The 22,678-nt window shown below is 55.1% G+C and overlaps 1 protein-coding gene across 1 annotated transcript in view; it reads left to right on the forward strand.

Moving 5' to 3' along the window:
* The window catches only part of LOC140395334 (BTB/POZ domain-containing protein KCTD2-like), a 65,043-nt gene that overhangs the window by 283 nt on the left and 42,082 nt on the right, over positions 1-22,678 (forward strand). Inside the window, exon 2 of the mRNA XM_072482972.1 lies at positions 593-701. Coding sequence (XP_072339073.1) covers positions 593-701 — 109 coding nt within the window. The remainder of the gene's footprint in view (positions 1-592; positions 702-22,678) is intronic.

The raw sequence follows: 22,678 nt of genomic DNA on the forward strand, positions 1-22,678 counted from the left end.
AGCTCGGTCTGAACGGAGTACCCAATTAATTTTTTCCAATTAAGGGGCAATTTAGTGTGGCCAGTCCACCTCGCTTGCACATTTTTGGGTTGGGGCGAAACCCACGCAAACACTGGGGGAATGTGCGAACTCCACACGGACAGTGGCCCGGAGCCCGGATCGAACCTGGGACCTTGGTGCTGTGAGGCCGTAGTGCTGACCCACTGTGCCACCGTCCTGCCCTGAACACTGGTCATCTTACCAGCCACAACGCACTCCCTCAGCCACCTGAGCCCATGCTTAGGGGGAGGGGCGGGTGGCAGGATTTCTCAGCTGCCACTCCTGAAGGGAGGGAGCTCTGGCTAGATGTGACCACGTTGCAGTTCCTCATCAGTTTCTGGTAAGAGCCAGACAACCTTCATGTGAGGAGGCACTGCTGCACCCACTGCACCCTCCATTCCCTCGGTTTACAAACTAGATCTTTATGTCATTGAAGTTGTGCGGCTGGTGGAAGAAATACATAACTAGTGCTCACACAAGTCTACACTACATCTAAGCTCCCTTCATATTGTAGTTTATTCTTTATTTTGTTTTCTGTCCATTTTTTTTACAGGATGAAACTGGTGCCTATCTTATAGACAGAGACCCGAGTTACTTTGGCCCGATCCTTAACTACCTGCGGCATGGCAAACTGATCATTAACAAGGACTTGGCAGAAGAGGGTGAGAGCTGAAAACCTGCTGAAACATAACCCATCACACTGTCAGGGACTTGCATTGAAATATTGTCACATGGGTTGACTGGGTATGGGCAAGAAAAATATTCGAGACATTGCACTATGTCCCAAGAATAGGTTTCATTCCTGAAAAACTGGAAAATTACATTCCACAACAGTTCAAACTGGACATTACTGAAAATGCAAACAAGCTCTTTCAATACAACATGTGGCACCCTGTGTTGCTTCCATACAATTGCAGTTATATATGATATTTTCAATATACATTCTGTAACAAAGGAACAAATGGAAACATAGTTTCCAGCCCCTCGGTATCCAATGGCAGGTGGCCCTAAGACAGTGACATTTCCCCATTGACCCTTTCCAATGGCAGCCCCAAGGTTTTCTATGGTTATGTAATGAATCCCTCAGCACATGGTCCTGCTCTTTGCAATGTGCTAATCTGCATTTGTGCTGTGCATAAACCTTTTATGATGGAAGATCAAAGGATTTCAGACAGACCAAAGATAGTCTTTCAATAAGTTGATAGTCTTCTGGAGGCAGTTGATGTTTATGTCGGTGTGTGTCCCTAGAAACCGCCTACAGAGCTACTCAGGATAAACTTAAACGAAACATACTGCATCTCTTTGCAACGGCACATCCCAGGAAGAGGTGGGTGATGGTCCCTTCGCTACTGTTGCTGCCTCACGAGTCTCCCTCGTGAGACTCTGGGTGTACAGGAATGATCTGACTGGGATGGTGCCTTTCTTACCACCAACCAAACTATATTTTGGTGCTTGTTTGAAAGTTCTGACGATGAGGCATTCTGCCAAATGACTTTAGCAGTCTGCTTGGGGAGCCATCTGATATGATCAACCACCTCCTTTTCATACAAGGCCTTGAGGGAATTATGTGTGGACCATTGTCTGGCAGACCTGTGGTCAAAGGTACTTTTCTGCATAAACATCTGCACGAGGGATAGATGGTCCAATGAGTGTTCTGTGGCAATGTGGCCATGCCCGTCCTTTGTAACACCAGGAACTGACAGAAGCTCAGCAATAGTGATATTCAGTGTTCGTGTATCAAGGGTGTGCACATAGCTTGATGCACCTGCACAATGATGGCCATCAGGATCAGGGCTACATTGGGTACTTTCGTTCTGCTTTTGTCTAGAGATTTGCATCTTGTGTCCCTGTACATACGGTCCATTTTTGCTCTCCAGGTGAGGGGGACGATGACTTGGGTCATGGGCCGGGTCTGCACCACCCAGCGAAAAACCTCCCACCAAAAATACAGAACACTCAAAAGTAAAATATACAATGGAGCCAGAGGTTATGGTCCGAAATTGTTTAGCTCTGTTGATTCCAGAAAGTGGAGATGCTGGCGTTTGACAGGGTGAGCACAGTAAGAAGTCTTCTAACACCAGGTTAAAGTCCGACAGTTTTGTTTGAATCACGAGCTTTCGGAGCAGCACAGCTCCTTCCTCAGGTGAAGCTCATTCACCTGAGGAAGGAGCTGTGCTCCGAAAGCTAGTGATTCAAAACAAACGTGTTGGACTTCAACCTGGTGTTGTAAGACTTCTTACTTGATTCCAGAAGGCTGAAACATGCTTTTTCGATAAGAGAGAATCGACCTGCAATAATAACTCTTTTTATCTCTCAACACAAGAGCACCCCTCACCTTAGTGTTTCCAAAACTGAGAGTGCACCTCACCTAGTGTTTCCAATGCTGAGGGCGCCCCTCACCGTCTAGTGTTACCAATGCTGAGGGCGCCCCTCACCGTCTAGTGTTTCCAACACCGAGAGCGCACTTCACCGTCTAGTGTTTCCAACACCGAGAGCGCCCCTCACCGTCTCGTGTTTCCAACATCGAGAGCGCCCCTCACCGCTGAGTGTTTCCAACACCGAGAGCGCCCCTCACCGTCTAGTGTTTCAAACATCGAGAACGCCCCCCACCGCTGAGTGTTTCCAACACCGAGAGCGCCCCTCACCGCAGTGTTTCCAACACCGAGAGCGCCCCTCACCGCAGTGTTTCCAACACCGAGAGCGCCCCTCACCGCAGTGTTTCCAACACCGAGAGCGCCTCTCACTGCCTAGTGTTTCCAACACCGAGCGCACTCTTTGCCTTACTGTTTCCATGACATGACACACGGGCTGAATTAGGCCATTCGGCCCATCTAGCCTGCTTTGCTATTCAATCATTTCTTTTTATGAATTTAGAGTGCCCAATAATTTTTTTTCCAATTAAGGGGCAATTTAGAGTGGCCAATCCACCTAACCAGCACATCTTTGGATTGTGGAGGTGAAACCCACGCAGACATGGAGAGAATGTGCAAACTCCACACGGACAGTGACCCGGGGCCGGGATTCGAACACGGGTCCTCAGTGCCGCAGTCCCAGTGCTAACCACTGCGCCACTAGCCGCCCCTCTGCTATTCAATCATGGCCGATATGTTTCTCATCCACATTCAACTGCCTTATAAAATAATCCCTGATTCCCTTATTATCAAGAACCTATCTATCTCTGCCTTGAAGACACTCAATGACTTGGCCTCCACAGCCTACTGCGGTAAAGAGTTCCACAGATTCAACACTCTCTGGCTGGAAATTCCCTCTCATCTCAATTTTAAAGGATCGTCCCTTCAGTCTGAGGCTGTGTCCTTTGGTTCTAATCCCTCAAAGAACAAAGTACAGCACAGGAACCGGCCCTCCAAGCCCGTGCCGACCATGCTGCCCGTCTAAACTAAAATCTACACTTTCTGGGTCCGTATCCCTCTATTCCCATCCTATTCATGTATTTGTTCAGATGCCCCTTAAATGTCACTATCGTCCCTGCTTCCTCCACCACCTCCGGCAGCGAGTTCCAGGCACCCACTACCCTCTGTGTAAAAAAACTTGCCTCGTACATCTCCTCTAAACCTTGCCCCTCGCACCTTAAACCTATGCCCCTTAGTGATTGACCCCTCTACCCTGGGGAAAAGCCTCTGACCATCCACTCTGTCTATGCCCCTCATAATTTTGTAGACCTCTATCAGGTCGCCCCTAAACCTCCGTCGTTCCAGTGAGAACAAACCAAGTTAATTCAACCGCTCCTCATATCTAATGCCCTCCATACCAGGCAACATCCTGGTAAATCTCTTCTGCACCCTCTCGAAAGCCTCCACATCCTTCTGGTAGTGTGGTGACCAGAATTGAACACTATACTCCAAGTGTGGCCTAACGAAGGTTCTATGCAGCTGCAACATGACTTGCCAATTCTTATACTCAGTGCCCCGGCCAATGAAGGCAAGCATGCCGTATGCCTTCTTGACTACCTTCTCCACCTGTGTTGCCCCTTTCAGTGGCCTGTGGACCTGTGCACCTAGATCTCTCTGACTGTCAATACTCTTGAGGGTTCTACCATTCACTGTATATTCCCTACCTGCATTAGACCTTCCAAAATGCATTACCTCACATTTGCCCGGATTAAACTCCATCTGCCATCTCTCCGCCCAAGTCTCCAAACGTATTAGTGAGAGACAGCATGGTTTTGTGAAGGGGAGGTCGTGTCTCACTAACTTGATAGAGTTTTTTGAGGAGGTAACTAAGATGATTGATGCAGGTAGGGCAGTGGATGTTGTCTATATGGACTTCAGTAAGGCCTTTGACAAGGTCCCTCATGGTAGACTAGTACAAAAGGTGAAGTCACACGGGATCAGAGGTGAGCTGGCAAGGTGGATACAGAACTGGCTAGGTCATAGAAGGCAGAGAGTAGCAATGGAAGGATGCTTTTCTAATTGGAGGGCTGTGACCAGTGGTGTTCCACAGGGAGCAGTGCTGGGACCTTTGCTGTTTGTAGTATATATAAATGATTTGGAGGAAAATGTAACTGGTCTGATTAGTAGGTTTGCAGACAACACAAAGGTTGGTGGAATTGCGGATAACGATGAGGACCGTCAGAGCATACAGCAGGATTTAGATTGTTAGGAGACTTGGACGGAGAGATGGCAGATGGAGTTTAATCCGGACAAATGTGAGGTAATGCATTTTGGAAGGTCTAATGCAGGTAGGGAATATACAGTGAATGGTAGAACCCTCAAGAGTATTGAAAGTCAAAGAGATCGAGGAGTACAGGTCCACAGGTCACTGAAAGGGGCAACACAGGTGGAGAAGGTAGTCAAGAAGGCATACGGCATGCTTGCTTCATTGGCCGGGGCATTGTGTATAAGAATTGGTAAGTCATATTGCAGCTGTATAGAACCTTAGTTAGGCCACGCTTGGAGTATAGTGTTCAATTCTGGTCGCCACACTACCAGAAGGATGTGGAGTCTCGAGAGAGGGTGCAGAAGAGATTTACCAGAATGTTGCTTGGTATGGAGGGCATTAGCTATGAGGAGCGGTTGAATAAACTCGGTTTGTTCTCACTGGAACGAAGGAGGTTGAGGGGTGACCTGATAGAGGTCTACAAAATTATGAGGGGCATAGACAGAGTGGATAGTCAGAGGCTTTTCCCCGGGGTAGAGGGGTCAATTACTAGGGGGCATAGGTGAGAGGGGCAAGGTTTAGAGTAGATGTACGAGGCAAGTTTTTTACGCAGAGGGTAGTGGGTGCCTGGAACTCGCTACCGGAGGAGGTGGTGGAAGCAGGGACGATAGTGACATTTAAGGGGCATCTTGACAAATACATGAATAGGATGGGAATAGAGGGATACGGACCCAGGAAGTGTAGAAGATTGTAGTTTAGTTGGGCAGCATGGTCGGCACGGGCTTGGAGGGCCGAAGGGCCTGTTCCTGTGCTGTACATTTCTTTGTTCTTTGATCTAAATCCTGCTGTATCCTCTGACAGTCCTCATCGCTATCCGCAATTCCACCAACCTTTGTGTCGTCTGCAAACTTACTAATCAGACCAGTTACATTTTCCTCCAAATCATTTGTATATACTACGAACAGCGAAGGTCCCAGCACTGATCCCTGCGGAACACCACTAGTCACAGCCCTCCAATTAGAAAAGCACCCTTCCATTGCTACTCTCTGCCTTCTATCACCTAGCCAATTCTGTATCCACCTTGCCAGCTCACCCCTGATCCCGTGTGACTTCACCTTTTGTACCAGTCTACCATGAGGGACCTTGTCAAAGGCCTTCCTGAAGTCCATATAGACAACATCCACTGCCCTACCTGCATCAATCATCTTTGTGACCTCCTCGAAAAACTCTATCAAGTTAGTGAGACACGACCTCCCCTTCACAAAACCATGCTGCCTCTCACTAATACGTCCATTTGCTTCCAAATGGGAGTAGATCCTGTCTCGAAGAACTCTCCAGTACTTTCCCTACCACTGACGTAAGGCTCACCGGCCTGTAGTTCGCTGGATTATCCTTGCTACCCTTCTTAAACAGAGGAACAACATTGGCTATTCTCCAGTTCGCCGGGACATCACCTGAAGACTGAGGATCCAAAGATGTCTGTCAAGGCCTCAGCAATTTCCTCTCGAGTCTCCTTCTGGGGTAGATCCCATCAGGCCCTGGGGACTTTTTGGATCTCAATGTGACCCAGGCTATCTGCACATGCTTCTCCAGTCTCAACATCCACCAATTCCTTCTCTTTGATGAATACTGATGCAAAGTATTCATTTAGTACCTTGCCCATTTCCTCTGGCTCCACACATAGATTCCCTTGCCTATCCTTCAGTGGGCCAGCCCTTTCCCTGGCTACCCTCTTGCTTTTTATGTATGTGTAAAAAGCCTTGGGATTTTCCTTAACCCTATTTGCCAATGACTTCTAGCCCTCCTGACTCCTTGCTTAAGTTCCTTCCCACTTTCCTTGTATCCCACACAGGCTTCGTCTGTCCCCAGCCTTCTAGCCCTGACAAATGCCTCCTGTTTCTTTTTGACGAGGCCTACAACATCTCTCGTTGTCCAAGGTTCCCGAAATTTGCCGTGGGAACCTCCTCTCCACATTCACTCTATCTGGCCTCTCGGTATTCTGTAAGATTCAATGAGATCACCCCCTCATCCTTCTAAACTCGATCGAATACAGACCCGGTATCCTCAACCGTTCTTCATATGACAAGTCCTTCATTTTGGGTACATTTCCAACACCAAGAGCGCCCCTCACCTATCTGTCGAAAAGACACAGTGATTTTGCATCCACAGCCTTCTGCGGTAAAGAGTTCCACAGATTCACCACCATCTAGCTGAAGAAATTCCTCCTCCTCTCTGTTTTAAAGGATCGTCCCTTTAGTCTGAGATTCTAGTTCTAGTTTTTCCTACTTGTAGAAACATCCTCTCCATGTCCACTCTATCCAGGCCTCTCAGTATCCTGTAAGTTTCCATAAGATTCCCCCCTCATCCTTCTAAACTCCACAGAGTACAGACCCAGAGTCCTCAACCCTTCCTCATATGACAAGCTCTTCATTCCAGGGATCATCTCCTCTGGACCCATTCCAAGGCCAGCTCATCATTGCATAGATACGGAGCCCAAAACTGCTCACAATGCTCCAAATGGGGTCTGACCAGAGCCTTATACAGCCTCAGACATATATCCCTGGTCTTGTATTCTCGCCCTCTCGGCATGAATGCTAACATTGCATTTGCCTTCATTTTGTTTTATACATTTCGAGTACCCAATTCATTTTTTGCTATTAAGGGCCAATCCACCTACCCTGCACATCTTTGGGTTGTGGGGCAAAACCCTTGCAAACACGGGGAGAATGTGCAAACTCCACACGAACAGTGACCCAGAACTGGGTACGAACTTGGGACCTCAGCGCCGTGAAGCAGCAATGTTAGCATTTGCCTTCCTAACTGCCGACTGAATCTGCACATTAACCTCAAGAGATTCGTGAACAAGGACTCCCAAGTCCGTTTGTGCTTCTGATTTCCTCAGCATTTTCCCATTTAGAAAATAGTCTATGCCTCCATTCCTCCTTCCAAAGTGCATAACCTCACGCTTTTCCACATTGTATTCCATCTGCCACTTGTTTGCCCACTCTCCCAGCCTGTCCAAGTCCTTCTGCAGCCCCTTTGCTTCCTCAATATTACCTGTCCCTCTACATATTTGTGTATCATCTGCAAACTTAGCAACAGTGCCTTCAGTTCCTTCTTGCAGATCATTAATGTATATTGTGAAAAGTAGTGCTCCCAGCACAGACCCCTGAGGCACACCACTGGTCACCAGCTGCCATCCTGAAAAAGACCCCTTTATCCCCACTCTCTGCCTTCTGCCAGTCAGCCAATCCTCTATCCATGCCAGGATCTTACCCGTAAAACCATGGGCCCTTAACTTATTTAACAGTCTCCTATGCCACCTTGTCAAAGACCTTCTGGAAATCTATATAAATCACGTCCTTTGTCTACCTTCCTTGTTACTTGCTCAAAAAACTCTTAACGGATTTGTCACGCATGACCTCCCCTTGTTGAAGCCTGTTGACTCAGTCCTATTTTATCATGCACTTCCAAATATTCCACAATCTCATCTTTAATAATGGACTCTAAAATCGTACCAATGACCAAAGTCAGGCTAATCAGCCTCTAATTTCCAGTCTTCTGCCTCCCTTCCTTCTTAAACAGCAGTGTTACTTTAGTCATTTTCCAGTCCTCTGGGACCCTTCCTGCCTCCAGTGATTCCTGAAGTATCACCACCAATGCCTCCATAATCTCCTCAGCTATTTCTTTTAGAACCCTGGGGTGTAGTCCATCTGGCCCATATGATTTATCCACCTTCAAACCTGTCAGTTTCCTCAGAATCTTCTCCTTAGTTATTGTTTTCCAACACCGAGAGCCCCCTCAACTTCTTGTGTTTCCAACACTGAGCGTGCCCTTCACCTTCATGTTTACAACACCGAGAGTGTGCCTTCAGTTTACCTGAATGCTCGTAGTATTCGGAATAAGGTAAATGAGTTGATGGCGCAAATCATCGTGAATGACTATGATTTAGTGGCCATTACTGAAACATGGTTACAGGATGGTCACGACTGGGAGTTAAATATCCAAGGGTATCAAACTATTCGGAAGGACTGAGTGGATGGTAAAGGCGGTGGTGTAGTTCTGTTATTTAAGGATGACATCCGGGCAATAGTAAGGGATGATATCGGTGCTATGGACGATAAGCTTGAATCCATTTGGGTGGAAATCAGGAATAGTAAGGCGAAAAAGTCACTGATAGGAGTAGTCTATAGGCCACCAAATAGTAACATTATGGTGGGGCAGGCAGTAAACAAAGAAATAATTGATGCAAGTAGAAATGGAGTAGAAATGGGGCATTTTAATCTACAAGTCGATTGGTTTAACCAGGTCGGTCAAGGCAGCCTTGAGGAGGAGTTTATAGAATGTATCCGCAATAGTTTCCTAGAACAGTATGTAATGGAACCTACGAGGGAACGAGCGGTCCTAGATCTGGTCCTGTGTAATGAGACAGGATTGATTAATGATCTCATAGTTAGGGATGCTCTCGGAAGGAGCGATCATTATATGGTGGAATTTAAAATACAGGTGGAGGGTGAGAAGGTAAAATCAAACACTAGTGTTTTATGCTTAAACAAAGGAGATTACAATGGGATGAGAGAAGAGCTAGCTAAGGTAGACTGGGAGCAAAGACTTTATGGGGGAACAGTGGAGAACCTTCCAAGCGATTTTTCACAGTGCTCAGCCCAACAAAAGAGAAGGACGGTAGAAAGAGGGAAAATCGACCGTGGATATCCAAGGAAATAAGGGAGAGTATCAAATTGAAGGAAAAAGCATACAAACTGGCAAAGATTAGTGGGAGACTAGAGGACTGCAAAATCTTTAGGGGGCAACAGAAAGCTACTAAAAAGCTATAAAGAAGAGTAAGATAGATTATGAGAGTAAACTTGTTCAGAATATAAAAACAGATAGTAAAAGTTTCTACAAATATCTCAAACAAAAAAGAGTGGCTAAGTTAAATATTGGTCCTTTCGAGGATGAGAAGGTGATTTAATAATGGGAGATGAGGAAATGGCTGAGGAACTGAACCGGTTTTTTGGGTCGGTCTTCACAGTGGAAGACACAAATAACATGCCAATGACTGATGGAAATGAGGCTATGACAGGTGAGGACCTTGAGATAATTGTTATCACTAAGGAAGTAGTGATGGGCAAGCTAATGGGGCTAAAGGTAGACAAGTCTCCTGGCCCTGATGGAATGCATCCCAGAGTGCTAAAAGAGATGGCTAGGGAAATTGCAAATGCACTAGTGATAATTTACCAAAATTCACTAGACTCTGGGGTGGTCCCGACGGATTGGAAATTAGCAAACGAGACACCACTGTTTAAAAAAGGAGGTAGGCAGAAAGCGGGCCAGTTAGCTTAACTTCGGTAGTAGGGAAGATGCTGGAATCTATCATCAAGGAAGAAATAGCGAGGCATCTGGATGGAAATTGTCCCATTGGGCAGACGCAGCATGGGCTCATGATGGCAGGTCATGCCTAACTAATTTAGTGGAATTTCTTTAGGGCATTACCAGTGCGGTAGATAACGGGGAGCCAATGGATGTGGTATATCTGGATTTCCAGAAAGCTGTCGACAAGGTGCCGCACAAAAGATTGCTGCATAAGATAAAGATGCATGGCATTAAGGGGAAAGTAGTAGCATGGATAGAGGATTGGTTAATTAATAGAAAGCAAAGAGTGGGGATTAATGGGTGTTTCTCTGGTTGGCAATCAGTAGCTAGTGGTGTCCCTCATGGTTCAGTGTTGGGCCCACAATTGATCACAATTTACATAGATGATTTGGAATTGGGGACCAAGTGCAATGTGCCCAAGTTTGCAGATGACACTTAGATGAGTGGTAAAGCAAAAAGTGCAGAGGATACCGGAAGTCTGCAGAGGGATTTGGATAGGTTAAGTGCATGGGCTAGGGTCTGGCAGATGGAATACAATGTTGACAAATGTGATGTTATCCATTTTGGTAGGAATAATAGCAAAAGGGATTATTATTTAAATGATAAAATATTAATAGATGCCGCTGTGCAGAGAGACCTGGGTGTGCTAGTGCATGAGTCGCAATAAGTTGATTTACAGGTGCAACAGGTGATTAAGAAGGCAAGTGGAATTTTGTCCTTCATTGCTAGAGGGATGGAGTTCAAGACTAGGGAGGTTATGCTGCAATTGTATACGGTGTTAGTGAGGCCACACCTGGAGTATTGAGTTCAGTTTTGGTCTCCTTACTTGAGAAAGGATGTACTGGCACTGTAGGGTGTGCAGAGGAGATTCACTAGGTTAATCCCAGAGCTGAAAGAGTTGGATAACGAGGAGAGATTGAGTAGACTGGGACTGTAGTCGTTGGAATTTAGAAGGATGAGGGAGGATCTTCTAGAAATGTATAGATTATGAAGGGAATAGATAGGATAGATGCAGGCAGGTTGTTTCCACTGGCGGCTGAAAGCAGAACTTGGGGGCATAGCGTCAAAATAAGGGGAAGTAGATTTAGGACTGAGCTTAGGAGAAACTTCTTCACCCAAAGGGTTGTGAATCTATGGAATTCCTTGCCCAGTGAAGCAGTTGAGGCTCCTTCATTAAATGTTTTTAAGATAAAGATAGTTTTTTGGAGAATAAAGGGATTAAGGGTTATGGTGTTCGGGCCGGAAAGTGGAGTTGAGTCCAACAAAGATCAGCCATGATCTCATTGAGTGGCAAAGCAGGCGTGAGGGGCCAGATGGCCTATTCCTGCTCCTAGTTCTTATGGTGTCTCCAACACCGACAGCGTCCTTCCAGTGTTTCCAACACCAAGAACGCCCTTCACCATCTCGTGTTTCCAACATGGGGAGTGCCCCGCACTGTATGGTGTCTCCAACACCGAGAGCGCCTTTAATCGTGTTTCCAACACCGAGAGCGCCCTTCGCGGTCTTTCCAACACCGAGAGCGCCCTTCGCGGTCTTTCCAACACCGAGAGCGCCCTTCGCGGTCTTTCCAACACCGAGAGCGCCCTTCGCGGTCTTTCCAACACCGAGAGCGCCCTTCGCGGTCTTTCCAACACCGAGAGCGCCCTTCGCGGTCTTTCCAACACCGAGAGCGCCCTTCGCGGTCTTTCCAACACCGAGAGCGCCCTTCGCGGTCTTTCCAACACCGAGAGCGCCCTTCGCGGTCTTTCCAACACCGAGAGCGCCCTTCGCGGTCTTTCCAACACCGAGAGCGCCCTTCGCGGTCTTTCCAACACCGAGAGCGCCCTTCGCGGTCTTTCCAACACCGAGAGCGCCCTTCGCGGTCTTTCCAACACCGAGAGCGCCCTTCGCGGTCTTTCCAACACCGAGAGCGCCCTTCGCGGTCTTTCCAACACCGAGAGCGCCCTTCGCGGTCTTTCCAACACCGAGAGCGCCCTTCGCGGTCTTTCCAACACCGAGAGCGCCCTTCGCGGTCTTTCCAACACCGAGAGCGCCCTTCGCGGTCTTTCCAACACCGAGAGCGCCCTTCGCGGTCTTTCCAACACCGAGAGCGCCCTTCGCGGTCTTTCCAACACCGAGAGCGCCCTTCGCGGTCTTTCCAACACCGAGAGCGCCCTTCGCGGTCTTTCCAACACCGAGAGCGCCCTTCGCGGTCTTTCCAACACCGAGAGCGCCCTTCGCGGTCTTTCCAACACCGAGAGCGCCCTTCGCGGTCTTTCCAACACCGAGAGCGCCCTTCGCGGTCTTTCCAACACCGAGAGCGCCCTTCGCGGTCTTTCCAACACCGAGAGCGCCCTTCGCGGTCTTTCCAACACCGAGAGCGCCCTTCGCGGTCTTTCCAACACCGAGAGCGCCCTTCGCGGTCTTTCCAACACCGAGAGCGCCCTTCGCGGTCTTTCCAACACCGAGAGCGCCCTTCGCGGTCTTTCCAACACCGAGAGCGCCCTTCGCGGTCTTTCCAACACCGAGAGCGCCCTTCGCGGTCTTTCCAACACCGAGAGCGCCCTTCGCGGTCTTTCCAACACCGAGAGCGCCCTTCGCGGTCTTTCCAACACCGAGAGCGCCCTTCGCGGTCTTTCCAACACCGAGAGCGCCCTTCGCGGTCTTTCCAACACCGAGAGCGCCCTTCGCGGTCTTTCCAACACCGAGAGCGCCCTTCGCGGTCTTTCCAACACCGAGAGCGCCCTTCGCGGTCTTTCCAACACCGAGAGCGCCCTTCGCGGTCTTTCCAACACCGAGAGCGCCCTTCGCGGTCTTTCCAACACCGAGAGCGCCCTTCGCGGTCTTTCCAACACCGAGAGCGCCCTTCGCGGTCTTTCCAACACCGAGAGCGCCCTTCGCGGTCTTTCCAACACCGAGAGCGCCCTTCGCGGTCTTTCCAACACCGAGAGCGCCCTTCGCGGTCTTTCCAACACCGAGAGCGCCCTTCGCGGTCTTTCCAACACCGAGAGCGCCCTTCGCGGTCTTTCCAACACCGAGAGCGCCCTTCGCGGTCTTTCCAACACCGAGAGCGCCCTTTGCGGTCTTTCCAACACCGAGAGCGCCCTTCGCGGTCTTTCCAACACCGAGAGCGCCCTTCGCGGTCTTTCCAACACCGAGAGCGCCCTTCGCGGTCTTTCCAACACCGAGAGCGCCCTTCGCGGTCTTTCCAACACCGAGAGCGCCCTTCGCGGTCTTTCCAACACCGAGAGCGCCCTTCGCGGTCTTTCCAACACCGAGAGCGCCCTTCGCGGTCTTTCCAACACCGAGAGCGCCCTTCGCGGTCTTTCCAACACCGAGAGCGCCCTTCGCGGTCTTTCCAACACCGAGAGCGCCCTTCGCGGTCTTTCCAACACCGAGAGCGCCCTTCGCGGTCTTTCCAACACCGAGAGCGCCCTTCGCGGTCTTTCCAACACCGAGAGCGCCCTTCGCGGTCTTTCCAACACCGAGAGCGCCCTTCGCGGTCTTTCCAACACCGAGAGCGCCCTTCGCGGTCTTTCCAACACCGAGAGCGCCCTTCGCGGTCTTTCCAACACCGAGAGCGCCCTTCGCGGTCTTTCCAACACCGAGAGCGCCCTTCGCGGTCTTTCCAACACCGAGAGCGCCCTTCGCGGTCTTTCCAACACCGAGAGCGCCCTTCGCGGTCTTTCCAACACCGAGAGCGCCCTTCGCGGTCTTTCCAACACCGAGAGCGCCCTTCGCGGTCTTTCCAACACCGAGAGCGCCCTTCGCGGTCTTTCCAACACCGAGAGCGCCCTTCGCGGTCTTTCCAACACCGAGAGCGCCCTTCGCGGTCTTTCCAACACCGAGAGCGCCCTTCGCGGTCTTTCCAACACCGAGAGCGCCCTTCGCGGTCTTTCCAACACCGAGAGCGCCCTTCGCGGTCTTTCCAACACCGAGAGCGCCCTTCGCGGTCTTTCCAACACCGAGAGCGCCCTTCGCGGTCTTTCCAACACCGAGAGCGCCCTTCGCGGTCTTTCCAACACCGAGAGCGCCCTTCGCGGTCTTTCCAACACCGAGAGCGCCCTTCGCGGTCTTTCCAACACCGAGAGCGCCCTTCGCGGTCTTTCCAACACCGAGAGCGCCCTTCGCGGTCTTTCCAACACCGAGAGCGCCCTTCGCGGTCTTTCCAACACCGAGAGCGCCCTTCGCGGTCTTTCCAACACCGAGAGCGCCCTTCGCGGTCTTTCCAACACCCGGCAGCCTCCTTTACGGTCTTTCCAACACCAAGAGCACCCTCGGTGTTGGAAAGACAAGGTGCCACACAAAAAGTTACTGCATAAGATAAAGTTGCATGGCATTAAGGGGAAAGTAGTAGCATGGATAGAGGATTGGTTAATTAATAGAAAGCAAAGAGTGGGGATTAATGGGTGTTTCTCTGGTTGTCAATCAGTAGCTAGTGGTATCCCTCAGGGATCAGTGTTGGGCCCACAACTGTTCGCAATTTACATAGATGATTTGGAGTTGGGGACCAAGGGCAATGTGTCCAAGTTTGCAGACGACACTAAGATAAGTGGTAAAGCAAAAAGTGCAGAGGATACTGGAAGTCTGCAGAGGGATTTGGATAGGCTAAGTGAATGGGCTAGGGTCTGGCAGATGGAATACAATGTTGACAAATGTGAGATTATCCATTTTGGTAGGAATAACAGCAAAAGGGATTATTATTTAAATGATAAAATATTAAAACATGCCGCTGTGCAGAGAGACCTGGGTGTGCTAGTGCATGAGTCGCAAAAAGTTGGTTTACAGGTGCAACAGGTGAATGAGAAGGCAAATGGAATTTTGTCCTTCAATGCTAGAGGGATGGAGTTCAAGACTAGGGAGGTTATGCTGCAATTGTATAAGGTCTTTGTGAGGCCACACCTGGAATATTGTGTTCAGTTTTGGTCTCCTTACTTGAGAAAGGACGTACTGGCACTGGAGGGTGTGCAGAGGAGATTCACCAGGTTAATCCCAGAGCTGAAGGGGTTGGATTACGAGGAGAGGTTGAGTAGACTGGGACTGTACTCGTCGGAATTTAGAAGGATGAGGGGGGATCTTATAGAAACATATAAGTTTATGAAGGGAATAGATAGGATAGATGCGGACAGGTTGTTTCCACTGGCGGGTGAAAGCAGAACTAGGGGGCATAGCCTCAAAATAAGGGGAAGTAGATTTAGGACTGAGTTTAGGAGGAACTTCTTCACCCAAAGGGTTGTGAATCTCTGGAATTCCTTGCCCAGTGAAGCAGTAGAGGCTCCTTCATTAAATGTTTTTAAGATATAGATAGATAGTTTTTTGAAGAATAAAGGGATTAAGGGTTATGGTGTTCGGGCCGGAGAGTGGAGCTGAGTCCACAAAAGATCAGCCATGATCTCATTGAATGGTGGAGCAGGCTCGAGGGGCCAGATGGCCTACTCCTACTCCTAGTTCTTATGTTTTTATGTTCACGGTCTTTCCAACACCGAGAGCGCCCTTCACGGTCTTTCCAACACCGAGAGCGCCCTTCGCGGTCTTTCCAACACCGAGAGCGCCCTTCGCGGTCTTTCCAACACCGAGAGCGCCTTTCGCGGTCTTTCCAACACCGAGAGCGCCCTTCGCGGTCTTTCCAACACCGAGAGCGCCCTTCGCGGTCTTTCCAACACCGAGAGCGCCCTTCGCGGTCTTTCCAACACCGAGAGCGCCCTTCGCGGTCTTTCCAACACCGAGAGCGCCCTTCGCGGTCTTTCCAACACCGAGAGCCTCCTTTGCAGTGTTTCACACACCGAGAGCCTCCTTTGCAGTGTTTCCAACACCGAGAGCCTCCTTTGCAGTGTTTCCCAACACGGAGAGCCTCCTTCACAGTGTTTCCCAACACCGAGAGCCTCCTTCGCAGTGCTTGCAACACAAAGCGCGCCCTTCACAGTATGTCCAACACCAAGAACGCCCTTCACCGTCTCGTGTTTCCAACATGGGGAGTGCCCCTCGCCGTATAGTGTCTCCAACACTGAGAGCGCCTTTAATCTTGTTTCCAACACCGAGAGCGCCCTTCACGGTCTTTCCAACACCCGAGAGCCTCCTTCACAGTGTTTCCAGCACCGAGATCGCCCTTCACGGTCTTTCCAACACCGAGCGCGCCCTTCACGGCCTTTCCGACACCGAGCGCGCCCTTCAAGGTCTTTCCAACGCCGAGAGCGCCCTCTTTGCGGTGCTTCCGACGCCGAGAGCGCCCTTTGCGGTGCTTCCGACGCCGAGAGCGCCCTTTGCGGTGCTTCCGACGCCGAGAGCGCCCTTTGCGGTGCTTCCGACGCCGAGAGCGCCCTTTGCGGTGCTTCCGACGCCGAGAGCGCCCTTTGCGGTGCTTCCGACGCCGAGAGCGCCCTTTGCGGTGCTTCCGACGCCGAGAGCGCCCTTTGCGGTGCTTCCGACGCCGAGAGCGCCCTTTGCGGTGCTTCCGACGCCGAGAGCGCCCTTTGCGGTGCTTCCGACGCCGAGAGCGCCCTTTGCGGTGCTTCCGACGCCGAGAGCGCCCTTTGCGGTGCTTCCGACGCCGAGAGCGCCCTTTGCGGTGCTTCCGACGCCGAGAGCGCCCTTTGCGGTGCTTCCGACGCCGAGAGCGCCCTTTGCGGTGCTTCCGACGCCGAGAGCGCCCTTTGCGGTGCTTCCGACGCCGAGAGCGCCCTTTGCGGTGCTTCCGACGCCGAGAGCGCCCTTTGCGGTGCTTCCGACGCCGAGAGCGCCCTTTGCGGTGCTTCCGACGCCGAGAGCGCCCTTTGGGGTGCTTCCGACGCCGAGAGCGCCCTTTGGGGTGCTTCCGACGCCCAGAGCGCCCTTTGGGGTGCTTCCGACGCCCAGAGCGCCCTTTGCGGTGCTTCCGACGCCCAGAGCGCCCTTTGCGGTGCTTCCGACGCCCAGAGCGCCCTTTGCGGTGCTTCCGACGCCCAGAGCGCCCTTTGCGGTGCTTCCGACGCCCAGAGCGCCCTTTGCGGTGCTTCCGACGCCGAGAGCGCCCTTTGGGGTGCTTCCGACGCCGAGAGCGCCCTTTGGGGTGCTTCCGACGCCGAGAGCGCCCTTTGCGGTGCTTCCGACGCCGAGAGCGCCCTTTGCGGTGCTTCCGACGCCCAGAGCGCCCTTTGCGGTGCTTCCGACGCCCAGAGCGCCCTTTGCGGTGCTTCCGACGCCCAGAGCGCCCTTTGCGGTGCTTCCGACGCCCAGAGCGCCCTTTGCGGTGCTTCCGACGCCCAGAGCGCCCTTTGCGGTGCTTCCGACGCCCAGAGCGCCCTTTGCGGTGCTTCCGACGCCCAGAGCGCCCTTTGCGGTGCTTCCGACGCCCAGAGCGCCCTTTGCGGTGCTTCCGACGCACAGAGCGCCCTTTGCGGTGCTTCCGACGCCGAGAGCGCCCTTTGCGGTGCTTCCGACGCCGAGAGCGCCCTTTGCGGTGCTTCCGACGGCGAGAGCGCCCTTTGCGGTGCTTCCGACGGCGAGAGCGCCCTTTGCGGTGATTCCGACGCCGAGAGCGCCCTTTGCGGTGCTTCCGACGCCGAGAGCGCCCTTTGCGGTGCTTCCGACGCCGAGAGCGCCCTTTGCGGTGCTTCCGACGCCGAGAGCGCCCTTTGCGGTGCTTCCGACGCCGAGAGCGCCCTTTGCGGTGCTTCCGACGCCGAGAGCGCCCTTTGCGGTGCTTCCGACGCCGAGAGCGCCCTTTGCGGTGCTTCCGACGCCGAGAGCGCCCTTTGCGGTGCTTCCGACGCCGAGAGCGCCCTTTGCGGTGCTTCCGACGCCGAGAGCGCCCTTTGCGGTGCTTCCGACGCCGAGAGCGCCCTTTGCGGTGCTTCCGACGCCGAGAGCGCCCTTTGCGGTGCTTCCGACGCCGAGAGCGCCCTTTGCGGTGCTTCCGACGCCGAGAGCGCCCTTTGCGGTGCTTCCGACGCCGAGAGCGCCCTTTGCGGTGCTTCCGACGCCGAGAGCGCCCTTTGCGGTGCTTCCGACGCCGAGAGCGCCCTTTGCGGTGCTTCCGACGCCGAGAGCGCCCTTTGCGGTGCTTCCGACGCCGAGAGCGCCCTTTGCGGTGCTTCCGACGCCGAGAGCGCCCGTTGCGGTGCTTCCGACGGCGAGAGCGCCCTTTGCGGTGCTTCCGACGCCCAGAGCGCCCTTTGCGGTGCTTCCGACGCCCAGAGCGCCCTTTGCGGTGCTTCCGACGCCCAGAGCGCCCTTTGCGGTGCTTCCGACGCCCAGAGCGCCCTTTGCGGTGCTTCCGACGCCGAGAGCGCCCCTCGCGCCGCTTCCGAGGCCGGGCGCGCCCCTCGCGCCGCTTCCGAGGCCGGGCGCGCCCCTCGCGCCGCTTCCGAGGCCGGGCGCGCCCCTCGCGCCGCTTCCGAGGCCGGGCGCGCCCCTCGCGCCGCTTCCGAGGCCGGGCGCGCCCCTCGCGCCGCTTCCGAGGCCGGGCGCGCCCCTCGCGCCGCTTCCGAGGCCGGGCGCGCCCCTCGCGCCGCTTCCGAGGCCGGGCGCGCCCCTCGCGCCGCTTCCGAGGCCGGGCGCGCCCCTCGCGCCGCTTCCGAGGCCGGGCGCGCCCCTCGCGCCGCTTCCGAGGCCGGGCGCGCCCCTCGCGCCGCTTCCGAGGCCGGGCGCGCCCCTCGCGCCGCTTCCGAGGCCGGGCGCGCCCCTCGCGCCGCTTCCGAGGCCGGGCGCGCCCCTCGCGCCGCTTCCGAGGCCGGGCGCGCCCCTCGCGCCGCTTCCGAGGCCGGGCGCGCCCCTCGCGCCGCTTCCGAGGCCGGGCGCGCCCCTCGCGCCGCTTCCGAGGCCGGGCGCGCCCCTCGCGCCGCTTCCGAGGCCGGGCGCGCCCCTCGCGCCGCTTCCGAGGCCGGGCGCGCCCCTCGCGCCGCTTCCGAGGCCGGGCGCGCCCCTCGCGCCGCTTCCGAGGCCGGGCGCGCCCCTCGCGCCGCTTCCGAGGCCGGGCGCGCCCCTCGCGCCGCTTCCGAGGCCGGGCGCGCCCCTCGCGCCGCTTCCGAGGCCGGGCGCGCCCCTCGCGCCGCTTCCGAGGCCGGGCGCGCCCCTCGCGCCGCTTCCGAGGCCGGGCGCGCCCCTCGCGCCGCTTCCGAGGCCGGGCGCGCCCCTCGCGCCGCTTCCGAGGCCGGGCGCGCCCCTCGCGCCGCTTCCGAGGCCGGGCGCGCCCCTCGCGCCGCTTCCGAGGCCGGGCGCGCCCCTCGCGCCGCTTCCGAGGCCGGGCGCGCCCCTCGCGCCGCTTCCGAGGCCGGGCGCGCCCCTCGCGCCGCTTCCGAGGCCGGGCGCGCCCCTCGCGCCGCTTCCGAGGCCGGGCGCGCCCCTCGCGCCGCTTCCGAGGCCGGGCGCGCCCCTCGCGCCGCTTCCGAGGCCGGGCGCGCCCCTCGCGCCGCTTCCGAGGCCGGGCGCGCCCCTCGCGCCGCTTCCGAGGCCGGGCGCGCCCCTCGCGCCGCTTCCGAGGCCGGGCGCGCCCTCGCGCCGCTTCCGAGGCCGGGCGCGCCCCTCGCGCCGCTTCCGAGGCCGGGCGCGCCCCTCGCGCCGCTTCCGAGGCCGGGCGCGCCCCTCGCGCCGCTTCCGAGGCCGGGCGCGCCCCTCGCGCCGCTTCCGAGGCCGGGCGCGCCCCTCGCGCCGCTTCCGAGGCCGGGCGCGCCCCTCGCGCCGCTTCCGAGGCCGGGCGCGCCCCTCGCGCCGCTTCCGAGGCCGGGCGCGCCCCTCGCGCCGCTTCCGAGGCCGGGCGCGCCCCTCGCGCCGCTTCCGAGGCCGGGCGCGCCCCTCGCGCCGCTTCCGAGGCCGGGCGCGCCCCTCGCGCCGCTTCCGAGGCCGGGCGCGCCCCTCGCGCCGCTTCCGAGGCCGGGCGCGCCCCTCGCGCCGCTTCCGAGGCCGGGCGCGCCCCTCGCGCCGCTTCCGAGGCCGGGCGCGCCCCTCGCGCCGCTTCCGAGGCCGGGCGCGCCCCTCGCGCCGCTTCCGAGGCCGGGCGCGCCCCTCGCGCCGCTTCCGAGGCCGGGCGCGCCCCTCGCGCCGCTTCCGAGGCCGGGCGCGCCCCTCGCGCCGCTTCCGAGGCCGGGCGCGCCCCTCGCGCCGCTTCCGAGGCCGGGCGCGCCCCTCGCGCCGCTTCCGAGGCCGGGCGCGCCCCTCGCGCCGCTTCCGAGGCCGGGCGCGCCCCTCGCGCCGCTTCCGAGGCCGGGCGCGCCCCTCGCGCCGCTTCCGAGGCCGGGCGCGCCCCTCGCGCCGCTTCCGAGGCCGGGCGCGCCCCTCGCGCCGCTTCCGAGGCCGGGCGCGCCCCTCGCGCCGCTTCCGAGGCCGGGCGCGCCCCTCGCGCCGCTTCCGAGGCCGGGCGCGCCCCTCGCGCCGCTTCCGAGGCCGGGCGCGCCCCTCGCGCCGCTTCCGAGGCCGGGCGCGCCCCTCGCGCCGCTTCCGAGGCCGGGCGCGCCCCTCGCGCCGCTTCCGAGGCCGAGCGCGCCCCTCGCGCCGCTTCCGAGGCCGAGCGCGCCCCTCGCGCCGCTTCCGAGGCCGAGCGCGCCCCTCGCGCCGCTTCCGAGGCCGAGCGCGCCCCTCGCGCCGCTTCCGAGGCCGAGCGCGCCCCTCGCGCCGCACCCCCCCCGAGGCCGAGCGCGCCCTTCGCGACGCACCCCCCCCCGAGGCCGAGCGCGCCCTTCGCGACGCACCCCCCCGAGGCCGAGAGCGCCCTTCGCGACGCACCCCCCCGAGGCCGAGAGCGCCCTTCGCGACGCACCCCCCCCCCAGACCGAGAGCGCCCTTCGCGGCGCGCCCCCAACACAGAGTGCCGTCCTCACCTTCTACCCAGACTCCTACCTGAACAGTGAGGATTCCACATTCCGAGTTTTTGTTTTTACCATTGTTGCATACTACTTTTTTGGAGCATCCCCAGCCACTCTCAAGTACCTTAAGGGAGTTGGACCTGATGGTGAAAGGGATTGTTCATTTCCCAAAGAGCATGACCTCATCGTTGCAAAATTCACTTTGGTTCGTGAGGCCTTTCCCAACTGGTATAGATGCTGACAGTGGACCTCAGCAAAAGCTGATGACATAGTTAATGTTCAGGGGGCTTTGTCCGATGTGCCACCACTGCATGAGATTGCCATCTGCTTTATTTCTGCATCTTCCTGATGGACTCAGCAAAAAGTTTGATGCAGCACACTGACCAGACACGCAAGAGAGGACAGCCTTGCCTGCATCAGATTTGATTGGTATTATTTCCAATTCCTCCCCGCTGATGTGCCGACAGACTGTGGGCTTGCTCATCAAGGTGACAGTGACTACAGTTTTACAATTGCAGGCCTAGCCAGGCTCAGGTTTTGGAGCTCACACTAATACTTAGTGACTAAAAAGATTATTTTTCATAACATCTTTGTAACCTAAGGACATTCCAAGGTACTTTAATGTAGGGAAATGCATCAGCTAGTTTTTGCCCAAATGAGCTTCCCCAATGGATAATCATTCTTTTAGTGATTGTTGGTTATGGAATACGATTAGTCAGGACTCTATCTTTTACATCCACCTGAGAAGGTAAATGGAGCCTTGATTTAACATCCAAAAGACAGTACTTCAGATTGTGCAGCACACCCTCAGTACTATGCTGGAGTGTCAGCCTGGAGTATGGCCTCAAGTCTCTAGAGTGGAGCTTGAACCCAGGATTTTCCAAAGGACGGGAAAGAGTGTTAGCCATAGCTAATGCAGGAGGTCGGTTTGCAGGATGCTGGTGCACAGGTCAGCATCCTATAAACAGCAAATGGCCTGTAAATCTGGTGTGGCAGGAGGGAGGAATGTTGGACATTCAATGTTAAGGGAAATGGCAGAAGTTTGCATGGAGCTGCCATACTGAACAAAATTGGTTGGTTCACTGGGCCAACAGCTGCTTCTGATCAAGTGACAATGACAATGGATATTTGAAATAAAAAGTGCTGCATCACCCAACGCGAACATCCCCATGTTGATAAACACACAATATTTAGCACGGTGAGCAGTGAGTCAATTGTGAAGTTCGATTGATGAGCCCAGACCTTGAGGTGACTGGATTGAAACATGCGTGTCCATTAATCCATGATTTGGTTTGTTGATAAGGTCAAGACTTGATTGCACAAGTTAACAGGACATTCGGGAGGCGGAGCAGCCAGCTATCATGGTACATATAGGCACCAACTATATAGGTAAAAAAACGTGATGAGGTCCTACAGGCTGAGTTTAAGGAGTTAGGAGTTAAACTAAATAGTAGGACCTCAAAGGTTGTAATTTCAGGATTGCTACATGCCTCGTGCTAGCCAGAGTAGTAATGTCAGGACAGATACGATGAATATGTGGCTTGAGAGATGGTGCAAGAGGGAGAGATTCAAATTCTTGGGACATTGGAACCGGTTCTGGGGAAGGTGGGATCAGTACAAACCCGACGGTCTGTACCTGGGCAGGACGGAATGAAGTGAGGGATCACTTTGGGACCAGTGATCATAATTCCCTTATTTTAAAGATAGCTATGGAGAATGATAGGTCTGGCCCAAAAGTTAAAATTCTAAATTGGGGCAAGGCCAATTTTGATGGTATTGGACAGGAACTGTCAAAAGTTGATTGGGGCAGTCTGTTGGCAGGTAAAGGGATGGCTGGTAAGTGGGAGGCTTTCAAAGGTGCATTTACCAGGGTTCAGAATAAGCACATTCATTTT

This window comes from Scyliorhinus torazame, chromosome 18, assembly GCF_047496885.1.
Source record: "Scyliorhinus torazame isolate Kashiwa2021f chromosome 18, sScyTor2.1, whole genome shotgun sequence".
Taxonomy (NCBI): domain Eukaryota; kingdom Metazoa; phylum Chordata; class Chondrichthyes; order Carcharhiniformes; family Scyliorhinidae; genus Scyliorhinus; species Scyliorhinus torazame.